Here is a 13,395-nt window from a genome sequence, read left to right on the forward strand (position 1 = left end):
CACCCCTTAACCTCCTACTCTCCAGGGAAAAAAGTCCCAGTCTATCCAACCTCTCCCTATAAGTCAAACCATCAAGTCCCGGTAGCATCCTAGTAAATCTTTTCTGCACTCTTTCTAGTTTAATAATATCCTTTCTATAATAGGGTGACCAGAACTGTACACAGTATTCCAAGTGTGGCCTAACTAATGTCCTGTACAACTTCAACAAAACATCCCAACTCCTGTATTCAGTGTTCTGACCAATGAAACCAAGCATGCCGAATGCCTTCTTCACCACCCTATCCACCTGTGACTCCACTTTCAAGGAGCTATGAACCTGTACTCCTAGATCTCTTTGTTCTATAACTCTCCCCAACGCCCTACCATTAACGGAGTAGGTCCTGGCCCGATTCGATCTACCAAAATGCATCACCTCACATTTATCTAAATTAAACTCCATCTGCCATTCATCGGCCCACTGGTCCAATTTATCAAGATCCCGTTGCAATCCTAGATAACCTTCTTCACTGTCCACAATGCCACCAATCTTGGTGTCATCTGCAAACTTACTAACCATGCCTCTTAAATTCTCATCCAAATCATTAATATAAATAACAAACAACAGCGGACCCAGCACCGATCCCTGAGGCACACCGCTGGTCACAGGCCTCCAGTTTGAAAAACAACCCTCTACAACCACCCTCTGTCTTCTGTCGTCAAGCCAATTTTGTATCCAATTGGCTACCTCACCTTGGATCCCGTGAGATCTAACCTTATGTAACAACCTGCCATGCGGTACCTTGTCAGACACTTTGCTAAAGTCCATGTAGACCACGTCTACTGCACAGCCCTCATCTATCTTCTTGGTTACCCCTTCAAAAAACTCAATCAAATTCGTGAGACATGATTTTCCTCTCACAAAACCATGCTGACTGTTCCTAATCAGTCCCTGCCTCTCCAAATGCCTATAGATCCTGTCTCTCAGAATACCCTCTAACGACTTACCCACTACAGATGTCAGGCTCACTGGTCTGTAGTTCCCAGGCTTTTCCCTGCCGCCCTTCTTAAACAAAGGCACAACATTTGCTACCCTCCAATCTTCAGGCACCTCACCTGTAGCTGTCGATGATTCAAAAATCTTTGCTAGGGGACCCGCAATTTCCTCCCTAACCTCCCATAACGTCCTGGGATACATTTCATCAGGTCCCGGCGATTTATCTACCTTGATGCGCGTTAAGACTTCCAGCACCTCCCTCTCTGTAATATGTACACTCCTCAAGACATCACTATTTATTTCCCCAAGTTCCCTAACATCCATGCCTTTCTCAACCGTAAATACCGATGTGAAATATTCATTCAGGATCTCACCCATCTCTTGTGGTTCCGCACATAGATGACCTTGTTGATCCTTAAGAGGCCCTACTCTCTCCCTAGTTACTCTTTTGCCCTTTATGTATTTGTCGAAGCTCTTTGGATTCTCCTTTGCCTTATCTGCCAAAGCAATCTCATGTCCCCTTTTTGCCCTCCTGATTTCTCTCTTAACTCTACTCCGGCAATCTCTATACTCTTCAAGGGATCCACTTGATCCCAGCTGCCTATGCATGTCATATGCCTCCTTCTTCTTTCTGACTAGGGCCTCAATCTCCCAAGTCATCCAAGGTTCCCTACTTCTACCAGCCTTGCCCTTCACTTTATAAGGAATGTGCTTACCCTGAACCTTGGTTAACACACTTTTGAAAGCCTCCCACTTACCAGACGTCCCTTTGCCTGCCAACAGACTCTCCCAATCAACTTCTGAAAGTTCCTGTCTAATACCATCAAAATTGGCCTTTCCCTAATTTAGAATTTTAACTTTTGGGCCAGACCTACCATTCTCCATAGCTATCTTAAAACTAATGGAATTATGATCACTGGTCCCAAAGTGATCCCTCACTAACACTTCTGTCACCTGCCCTTCCTTATTTCCCAAGAGGAGGTCAAGTTTTGCCCCCTCTCTAGTCGGGCCATCCACATACTGAATGAGAAATTCCTCCTGAATGCACTCAACAAATTTCTCTCCATCCAAGCCCCTAATGCTATGGCTGTCCCAGTCAATGTTGGGAAAGTTAAAGTCCCCTACTATTACCACCCTATTTTTCTTGCAGCTGTCTGTAATCTCCTTACATATTTGCTCCTCAATTTCCCGTTGACTATTTGGGGGTCTGTAGTACAATCCTATCAAAGTGATCTCTCCCTTCTGTTTTGAATGTACTCAATGAATGAGCCTCCACAGCCCTCTGGGGTAGAGAATTCCAAAGATTCACCACCCTCTGGGTGAAGAAATTTCTCCTCATCTCAGTCCTAAATGGCCTACCCTTTTTTCTGAGACTGTGACTCCTGGTTCTAGATTCCCCAGCCAGGGGAATCAAGGGGAAACATCCTCCTTGCATCTACCCTGTCGAGCCCTGTAAGAATTTTGTATGTTTCAATGAGATCACCCCTCATTCTTCTAAACTCTAGAGAATACAGTCTACTCAATCTCTCCTCATACGACAATCCCACCATCCCAGGAATCTGGTGAACTTTTGTTGCACTTCCTCTATGGCAATATATCCTCTCTTAGGTAAGGAGACCAAAATTGTACACAATACTCTAGGTGCGGTCTCACCAAGGCCTTATATAATTGCAGTAAGCCATCTTTACTCCTGTACTCAAATCTTCTTGTAATAAAGGTCAACATACCATTTGCCTTCCTAATTGCTTGCTGCACCTGCATGTTAGCTTTCAGTGACTCATACAAGGACACCCAGGTCCCTTTGAACATCAACATTTCCCAATCTCTCACCATTTAAAAAATACTCTGCATTTCTGTTTTTCCTACCAAAGTGGATAACTTCACATTTTTCCACATTATATTCCATCTGCCATGTTCTTGCCCACTCACTCAGTCTGTCTATATCCCTTTGAAGCCTCTTTGCATCCTCCTCACAACTCACATTCCCACCCAGTTTTGCGTACAGATACACAAATCAGTAAAAGTAGCGACGCAGGTTAATAAGGCCATTAAAAAGGCAAATCAAGCAGTGGGGTTCATTTCTAGAGGGATCGAATTGAAAAGCAGAGAGGTTATGTTAAACTTGTATAGAACCTTGGTTAGACCACACTTGGAGAACTGTGCACAGTTCTGGTCTCCATATTATAGAAGGATATAGAGGCATTGGAGAAGGTACAAAAAAGATTCACAAAGATGATACCAGAACTAAGAGGATATACTTATTAGGAAAGGTTGAACAGGCTGGGGCTCTTTTCTCTGGAAAAGAGAAAGCTGAGGGGTGATCTGATAGAGGTCTTTAAGATAATGAAAGGGTCGACGTAGAGAAAATGTTTCCGCTTATGGGGGAGTTGAAACTAGAGGTCATGAATATAAAATAGTCACTAATAAATCCAAAAGGTAATTCAGGAGAAACTTCTTTACCCAAAGAGTGGTAAGAATGTGGAACTCGCTACCACAAGGAATAGTTGAGGCAACTAGCATAGATACATTTAAGGGAAAGCTAGATAAGCACATGAGGGAGAAAGGAATGGAAGGAAATGGTGATAGGGTTGGATGAAGTAGGGAGGGAGGAGACTCGTGTGGAGCATAAACACTGGCATAGACCAGTTGGGTCAAATGGACTGTTTCTGTGCTTTAGTTTCGATGTAACTTGATGTACGGTTATAGTGTGATGTAGGCTAAAAGTGTTTGATTAAAATTAGCAGAATTTTTTAAATAAAGCTATTTAAGTATAAACATACGAATTACATTAAAGTTCCAAACCACAATACTTGTATTTTGAACAAAAAGCAAAACACTGCAAATGCTAGAAATCTGAAACAAAAATAAAATTTGCTGGAAACACTCAGCAGGTCAGGCAGCATTTGTGGAGAGAACTGATAGAGGTCTTTAAGAAAATGAAGGGGTTTCATAGGGTAGGTGTAGAGAAAATATTTCCACTTATGGGGGAGTTAAAACTCGAGGTCATGAATATAAAATAGTCGCTAATAAATCCAAAAGGTAATTCAGAACTTGTATTTTGCTCACTAAGATTTTTCAGGATTGCAGTATGTATCTGTCAACAGAATGTTTTAATGGTTATCAAAGGCAGGGAAACTCAAAACCAGCTCAAGCCACCTCCTGTCTGTTTGTGGCCCAGATTTATCAACCAACAAAGTAATTACTGCATTTACTTCCAGCCACAAGATGTCACTATTGTGCTTGGTAATAATGTATTGTTGAGCACTTCAAAAGTGACATCCAGTGGTAACAAGAGTAGCCTTCAACTCATTTTAAATGTTTAAAAAAATTAGTTGTATGAATTAGGATTTTGATGAATTCGCATTAGCTCCTATGACCTTCCTTGATTTGATGTTTAGGTGAGTAGAAATTTTGAAGTCATAGACAACTAGCCATCGATAATAGATGCACTCAGCCCAAGATTGAGCTCAGAGAAGCAAACCAAATGGTTGACTCAGGCTGGGTTTAGCTTGACGATGAATAGGCCTGGCTTCTGCAGCTCTGCTTGTGAACTATGTTAAGATTTTTGTTTGAACAATGCAATGCAACAGGCACTTAAACTGCATTGTTACCCTCTTAGTACTGAAAGACCCTTTTAACTTTTAAACACTTCATTTTCATATAGAACAATTTCCAATGCTGAACATCGTAAATTAAAATACAATATAAAGAACTAGTCAGTGTTTTAGAAATAATTTAGTAAAAAAAGAACTACAGTACTTAGATTTTTATTTTGATTCAGAAATGTATTGCAGTCTTCAGAAAGATAGTATCCATTTATTGTCACCTGTAAACTACATTTGAAAATTCATCTTTGATTGTAAACCATTTTTAGAGGAAGACACATTTCTTTCTGAAAGTACCTTGCAATTCTTTTTTAAAGTTACTGAGTGAAATTGGTCTTTGCTTGTGGTACGAAATGGGCTCCCAGCGAATCAGCAACCCGTTTTACACCGAGCCCAATTTTCTTTTCCATTAAAGTCAATGTTTCAATATTGCAAAAATCCTTTGAAAAAGACATCTGTTTAGATGTAGGTCACTTATGGAAAAAAGTTGCATTGATATTTAGAAGAAAAAAGGAGAGTGTTCATAACAACTGGATGCCACAATAGAGGGTGATGGGGTGGTGGGGAGGAGTTGTTGGATCTTCCTGGATGGATGAATGAAGATGGGCTAATTGGCTTCGCTCATCTGTAATTATTTTGCAATCTTGTGTTAAACAGTATGCCTCATGAATTTGAGAATTGGAATGTTTTAAACTGAGCTTCTTAACACCATTGGCAGAATCCATTCTTTCTATCTGGAGCCGTTCAGAATTTCAGCTTTGGCTGAAAGCCTGAAAAATTATTAAGCAGCTGAATTCCTGTCGTGAAGGGGATCACAGCCAGCATGATGATATCGCAGAGCCACAGAGAACTTTAACTTTAGCAACATATAACAGCACATAGTGGGTTACACCACTAAACTGTGTTGCTTACTACTTCACCTCAGCAGGAGTGATATCCTACTAAAAACAATGAAGAAGAAATATTTATCTATCCATAAATATTTACAGACAGAATGCTTTATTCATTTCATAGATGTTGGATATTTGGTGCTTTGAGATTTGAATTAAAATAACACTTCATTAAATAGAAATTTTAGTTTTTCTAACCTGGATAAAATTCAGTTTGGCACTATTGATTTTAATTTACCTTAACTTTGTGCTTGCTTTTTGCATTTCATTCTTTTTGTCCCAGATCTTTCTCCATGGCAACAACCTGAACAGTCTGCACCAGCTAATCTACCCGGAATATCTGCCATCTGAGTTTGGAGGTACCCTACCCCCATATGACATGGGAACCTGGGCACGGACACTGCTTGGTCCGGAGTACAATGATGATACTGAATATACCTACAATTCCTACAACTCAATGCATGTGAAAGACATGCTGGATAATTGTGATAGCACTTGTTCTCCCAAGCATATGAAGAGGTTAGTACAGTCCACTTGCATAAACCCTTTCAGTACTGGATTTCCATGGCAGCTTTCAAAATCTGTGCATATTCCTGTCTATTTTTCAATGCATTTTATAGTAATGTCAAATTAAAGTCCCCCAATGATTTAATGAACAAATGCCCTGTGTGGCATAGCACTGAGGCAGACAGAACAAACATCCCCAGTCTCAGCCAAGCGAGCCATATGGCTTTCAGCAACCATTGACTAGAGAGGAGCAAAATCACCAGCTGATTGTTCTCCTGCTAGAAAGTGTAGGTGAGGACAGGATCAGCCATGTGTGTGAAGCCCCGGAGTCAAATAACCTGCTGACACTCACCTTCGAGGCTTAACCATAAAACATGGCAACTCGGGCAGGTACCAGAGGGTGTTCAGCATATGTGATCTGTATCATTGAGTCACTGCCTTCAGGAGAGATGGGGAGAAAATTAGAATCAAATCAAATTGTAAAAATGCTACAGTGATCCTGGAGTACAAGGTGTATTTAAGTAAATCAATTTTGTTGTAATCAACAGTACTCATTTCCTTAGAATTAGTGACTGTGAAAATCGTGATTTCAATTCATGTTAGAAATTTAGCAGAAATTAATTTAAAGGGGCAGTGCTCAGATCCTGGATCAGTTAGGAACAGTGTGCAGTGAAAATTCACCAGTAACTTTCTGGGGGTAATTTTGACTTCAAAGGAAATAAAATCAGGAGGGATATAAAACGAGCTGTCAATTTGCTAATACCCACTGCCGCACAAAATCAAAATTACCCCCTTTCTATTTTTGTGGGGAAGCTTCTTACATCTGCTTGACATTTTGCTGCAGCAGCATGGCTGAGATCAGGAAATTAGCATGCGAGAGGATCACAGGTTCTGGGCAGTGCCCTAAATTTCTATCGAACAGTTTCTGGGGCTGCAGTGTAGTTTGTCACTGCATTGCCCTTTATGTTTCATTTTCATGAATTAAAAAAAATCTATTTCACATTGCAACATTACCATATTACCAATTACATCACTATGCTCTTCTAAATTTACTACCTAATTGATTACTGGATGATGAAGGCCCTTTAAATGATGACTTTTGACTACTGTGCTGTGCATACTTCAGCCTATCAATCACTGCACTGCACAGCATGCCAGAGGTCAAAAATAATATCATATTTTTAAAGCAACGCAGGCAACTCATTCCAGGTTTCTCATGTGGTGTTCGTCACCAAAGGTGGCTATGACAGGAACTACCATTTAGAACAGAGTTGAAGTGTTGTTGCAGACAGTATTTTAAAGGGGTGCTATCATCTAATAAAACACTCTGCCCATATTGTAAATAGAAGTGTGTCCGGTATCTGGTTCTGGTAAAATGCAAAAATAAAACTCATTGCAAAGGCTTGTATCATGGAAGACACATTGGTGGAATTTTTCCCTCATCATCTATAGATGGGAACGAAGCTCAGCTCATTGGAGGCTTGTCCTAGAGCCAACATGTTGAGACTGCTAAAGGAGAAGGATACTGTACGTAATTGTGCTAAGTTGCAAAGCCAACTTATTTAAAACGTACCTAGCAGTCATGACAAAGTGGAACTAATGCTCTCAAGCTAGGCTGCACTCCTGTTTGATCACCAGGTTTAAGCAATGTATCATTTCTGAAGGCCCCTGGCGAACAATAGGATCATCAATCACAAATATACAGAGTTTTGCAGTGTAACCATAGCTGGAAGGTGTAATATAACATCAGTTCTCAGGACATTTCCATGGCTGGTTTCATAATTTATGCTACAGTTCCACTCATAGCTCCGAATCCAATGTATTTCCTTTCTTAAACATAAAATAAACAATATGAGATTCGATTACAATGTAACTCACATTTTGTTTATTAAACAGTTTCTTTCACTTCGTTGTAAATGAATCTAAAGGTAAAAGAAATAGTATTTCATCTTTGGATTTTATGGTTTTCCCAGTAACATATCAAACTATGAAAATATTTTTGTTTTACAATTCAGAATTTAACAAAATACATGCTCATTTATTTGAAGATGTTAGTCCTACCTTCAGTTTCCTGAAGAAGCTCATGGGGTGCATTTTGTAGAAAATAGATTCCCTCCTAAATACCGCAGTGAATTATGGGAACATAACAATATTCTAACTGCTGCTTCACTGTGGATGCCTTTCACTTAATTAGGTCAACAGGAGGCCAGTGGTAGCTTGATAAAATAGCACAGCCTGTACTGTTTGATTGGTGACTATGTATCTGCCAGGAAGGCCTCAGGCTCTCAATTGTTCAAATTTAACAGAGGCACAGATATGATTTATTATTTGAAAAACAGACTTCTGTTTTGGGTAAATGGTCCAGCAGAGCATGGGGAAAAAATAATTATCTTCTGTACTACCTAGAAAAAAAATACTGTTTCATACTAACATTGAGCAATCTTAAACACAACAGACAGAAATCTACTTATACTGGAGCTTAGACCCATTCAAATTATCAGCAGCCACTTTCCTCTGTCACAGAGGCACTCTCTTCCCCTTCACAGAAGCATTCTTTCCCTCTATCCCCCTCCCCCAATTCAAAGAGGTATTCTCCCAGTCTAACCCCCAATTTCATCCCCCACTCTACCTCTTTGCTATGTTCCTTATTGCAGTTCCTGACTGCTGCTCCAACCTGATATTTTTATTTCCAGGATTGGACTTTATTGCAGGCAGAATTCCTGATTTATCAGAAAACCAGGAATTCCCACTTGCAGCATAGAGTCTCATTCCAGAACAAAGCAGTCACGTCAGGTACAAGCTGCAGCTGGAACCACCAGTAAGAAAAAGAACAGTATGCATTTCTATACCGTCTTTAATGTATAAAAGTTTCCCAACGTGCTTCACAGAGACGTGAATAAAGAACAGACACCGAGCCAAAGAAGGAAAGATTAAGTGGGTTGACCAAACGCTTCATCAAAGGGGTGAGTTTTAAGGAGGTTTACAGAGGGAATTCCAGACAGTGTGACCTAGGCAACTGAAGGCTGAAAGTCTGTTCTCTCTGATCGCTGTAAGGGGCCTTTATGAAATGAGTTTAGCCAATTTCAATCCAGTTCCTATTGGGCAAGTGTTCACAGCATAAAATTGCTTCTAACATGACAATAATTAGCAATAAATTGGCAATCTCAATTAGTGATCTGACACTGGCTGATAGAAATGGAAAATGTTCCCCAGCACCAACTTCCCTCACCTTGAGCACAAAAATGTTTCTTTTTAAAAAGTGAATGGTGCGGCTGAAAAATATAAATTATGAATTTATTAGAGTTACTTTTTAAAATGGGTAGCAGAAGATGGGGGTTTCAGGGAGTAAGACTCTTGCCATAATTGCCTCACTTATTTTTAGAATTACCACTGCTAACATGACTGAATAAAAGTGAATGACGACCTGGAATCGTGCGATCATCGAGACAGAGCTTCAGTCCTTTCATCTGAACTCATGGTTTGAGCAGAATGGAAAGAGCTGATTGGTCACTTAGTAGCATCATATTTCTGAAGCTTTAATATCAACTACTTTTAATTTTAAAACACACAAACACATTTTGGGAAGAATTTTTGGCTTGCAGGCTCTGTTTGGGTTTGTTTCTCGAACATAGAGAGTTTACTTCAATGTCAACAGTACAAATAATACATGTGCTGTCGAAGCAATGGCAGTTGCTAGCATTTACATTACTGGGACCAGAGGAAACAGGAACATGGAGCATCTAGACTGAAATAAAATCATGAAAGATAGCTAATATGGGTTCATGAAGAGGAGATCTCATCAATCTTAGTTACTGGTTTTCTTTGAGGGTGTGACAAAGGAGCCTGATAGGGGTAAGGCAGTGGATATGGGTAAGTTCATGGTGAAGATTTGATACAGTTCCTCTGGAAAGGCTGGTATTGAAAATAAAGAAAGCGAGAATTAGTAATTCTAAGGACACTGCTTGGATAATAAGGGCCCGATATTAGGAGCGAGGCAGGTTGGCTGCGGGGGGTCGACTGGGAGCATGGGTAACCCGCCCAATGAAATCGGTGGGTTTGGCACGCGATTGCAGGTAAATTGAAGCCACTTACCTTGGCTTCCGGGTTTCGCGCTGGAAAGCTGCGCGGCGGGCGGACTGCGCACCCGCATCATAGGCTGTCAGCTGGAGGAGCCCTATTTAAAGGGGCAGTCCTCCACTGACTGATGCTGCAGAAAGGAGCCAAAATTACAGCATGGAGCAACCCTGGGGAAGGCTGCTCCCAGGTTTAATGATGCCTCACTCCAGGTCCTACTGGATGGGGTGAGGAGGAGGAGGGGGAAGACAGAGATCTTCTCCCCGGTGAACGGGAGTAAGTGGCCTTCCTCTGTCACCATGAAGGCCGGGCTCGAGGTGGCAGAGGAGGTCACGTGCACCACCAACATATCACGCACCTGCATACAGTGCAGGAGGCACTTCAATGACCTAAGTAGGTCAGCCGAAGTGAGTACACTTACTCATTCCCCTACACTCCATCTGCCACGTCACCGCCCCCACCCCACATCTCCTTCTGCACTGCGAACACTACTCTATCACATCACTCCGCACACCCACTCAAAGCTCATCCTCATCTTACCTGCACTTACTCATCTCACCAGTACTCATCCCACCACTACCACTCAACCCAATCCTCATACAATCTCATGGCTCTATCTGATACTCACCCTCTCATGCATCTCTTTCACGGTCAGCCTCACCCAAACTGCCACTACCTGTGCTGCAGCCACAGGGCATGAATCACATATGTGCAGTAGGAAGCAAACGTGTCGTGAGCATGGAGGGGATGCACAAGGGTGTTTGAGGGTTTGTCATGGCTTTTACTTATATTTGATTTCTGATCAACTCATATTACATGTTATATTGTCACCACTACTGCCACGTCTTGGCCATTCTTGACTGGCTTGTGCAATAATGCCCTTTCCTGAGGATCACCATGAAGACCCACACCTGATGCCACCCATTGTGTCACTGCAGAGTGGGTGCAAGTGTATTTGCAGGGCTCTTTTGTGCAGACGACTGAGAGACGTCGGCGATGTCCCTGGTGGCACCCTGGAAGGATGTGGAGGAGAAGTTGTTGAGGGCAGTGGTGACTTTGACAGCGACCGATAAGAAGATGGTGCTCAGACCAGCCAGGAGCAGCTTGGCATGAAGGAGGCTGCAGATATCTACGACTACATGTCGAGTGACTCTGAGCCTCCGTGTGCACTGCTCCTCAGAGAGGTCCAGGAAGCTGAGCCTCGGTCTGTAGACCCTGTGGCGAGGGTAGTGCCTTCTGCGACGCATCTCTGTCTGCGGTTGCCCTCCCTCCTGCTGTGCAGGTGGATGTGTCACAGCACTGTGTTGTGGAGCTCCACGTGTCAGAGGTGGACGGCGTGGCTGGCGAGGCTGGTGATGCTGTTCGTCCTCCGAGAAGGTCATGACTGCAGCTACGGCGGCCCCCATCTGGAAGATGTACATTTTAGGGGGTCCGCAAGGTAGGTACATGTGTCTGGACCCCGGGGTAAGTGTGCAAGTTGGTGATTTTTTGTGTTAGGAGGAGGGTGGTGGAGGCCAAATTTTGTCCAAAGTGACAGAGTGGCCTCCTGCAATGAGTGAGGGTCTCCCCACCCCCACCTGTCAAATGGACCTTTGCAGCTCCCACAGGCTGGTGGCTGCAATACGTCCATTTCAACTGGGAGTGTTTCCCCCAGTAAGGGAAACACGCTCAGTTTGGATGAAAATCCCACCCCTCCTAAAATATCCTCTAAATCAGGTCTCCTAACAACCTGAAGTCTCAAAATAATTGGTTTAAGTCGGATCCTGCCGGTTTTATTGCCGGTGGGAGTCCCGCATGCGGGGGCTGCGGGGGCTGCGCGCGCATCTAAGCGCGTCATTGGGGAACCCGGAAGTGGGCAGGTTGGAGCCGGGCTCCGGACCTGCCCCGGGAATCCCGAATTTTCGGGGCCCCCATCGCCACGAACGCACCCGCTCAGCCATCTTAAAATTGGCCCCTAAGAGTCTAAATGGGATTGAGGATCAGAGGGATTTAGAGGTACAGATACACAAATCACTAAAAGTAGCGTCGTAGGTTGATAAGGCCATAAAAAAGGCAAATCAAGCACTGGGGTTCATTTCTAGAGGGATAAAATTGAAAAGCAGAGAAGTTATGTTAAACGTGTATAGAACCTTGGTTAGACCACACTTAAAGTAATGTGCACAGTTCTGGTTTCCATATTATAGAAAGGATATAGAGGCATTGGAGAGGGTGCAAAAAAGACTCAAAACAAATGTGTTGTGTGGCACTATCCTGTGCTAAATGGGACAGATTCAGAACAGATCTAGCAGCTCAAAACTGGGCATTCATGAAGCACTGTGGACCATCAGCAGCAGAATTGAGTTCCAGCACAATCTGTAATCTCATGGCCCGGCATATTCCTCACTCTACCAATACCAACAAGCCAGGAGATCAACCCTGGTTCAATGAGGAGTGTGGAAGAGCATGCCAGGAGCAGCACCAGGCGTACTTAAAAATGTGGTGCCAACCTGGTGAAGCTACAACTCAGGACTACATGCATGCTAAACAGCGGAAGCAATATGCCAAGCAATTCCACAACCAACAGATCAGATCAAAGCTCTGCAGTCCTGCCACATCCAGTCGTGAATGGTGGTGGACAATTAAACAACTAACGGAAGGAGGAGGCTCTGTAAACATCCCCATCCTCAATGATAGCGGAGTCCAGCACGTGAGTGCAAAAGACAAGGCTGAAGCGTTTGCAACCATCTTCAGCCGGAAGTGCCGAGTGGATGATCCATCTCAGCCTCCTCCCGATATCCCCACCATCACAGAAGCCAGCCTTCAGCCAATTTGATTCACTCCACGTGATATCAAGAAATGGCTGAGTGCACTGGATACAGCAAAGGCTATGGGCTCCGACAACATCCCGGCTGGAGTGCTGAAGACTTGTGCTCCAGAACTAGCCACGCCTCTAGCCAAACTGTTCCAGTACAGCTACAACACTGGTATCTACCCGACAATGTGGAAAATTGCCCAGGTATGTCCTGTCCACAAAAAGCAGGACAAATCTAATCCAGCCAATTACCGCCCCATCAGTCTACTCTCAATCATCAGCAAAGCGATGGAAGGTGTCGTCGACAGTGCTATCAAGCGGCACTTACCAATAACCTGCTCACCGATGCTCAGTTTGGGGTCCGCCAGGACCACTCGGCTCCAGACCTCATTACAGCCTTGGTCCAAACATGGACAAAAGAGCTGAATTCCAGAGGTGAGGTAAGAGTGACTGCCCTTGACATCAAGGTAGCATTTGACTGAGTGTGGCACCAAGGAGCCCAAGTAAAATTGAAGTCAATGGGAATCAGGGGGAAAACTCTCCAGTGGCTGGACC

General features: G+C 43.1%; 1 protein-coding gene across 1 annotated transcript in view; it reads left to right on the top strand.

The window, feature by feature from the left end:
- Positions 1-13,395, top strand: part of LOC137306475 (clavesin-1-like) — a 78,888-nt gene that overhangs the window by 42,128 nt on the left and 23,365 nt on the right. Inside the window, exon 4 of the mRNA XM_067975721.1 lies at positions 5,752-5,987. Coding sequence (XP_067831822.1) covers positions 5,752-5,987 — 236 coding nt within the window. The remainder of the gene's footprint in view (positions 1-5,751; positions 5,988-13,395) is intronic.

This window comes from Heptranchias perlo, chromosome 3 (assembly GCF_035084215.1).
Source record: "Heptranchias perlo isolate sHepPer1 chromosome 3, sHepPer1.hap1, whole genome shotgun sequence".
In the NCBI taxonomy this organism is placed as follows: domain Eukaryota; kingdom Metazoa; phylum Chordata; class Chondrichthyes; order Hexanchiformes; family Hexanchidae; genus Heptranchias; species Heptranchias perlo.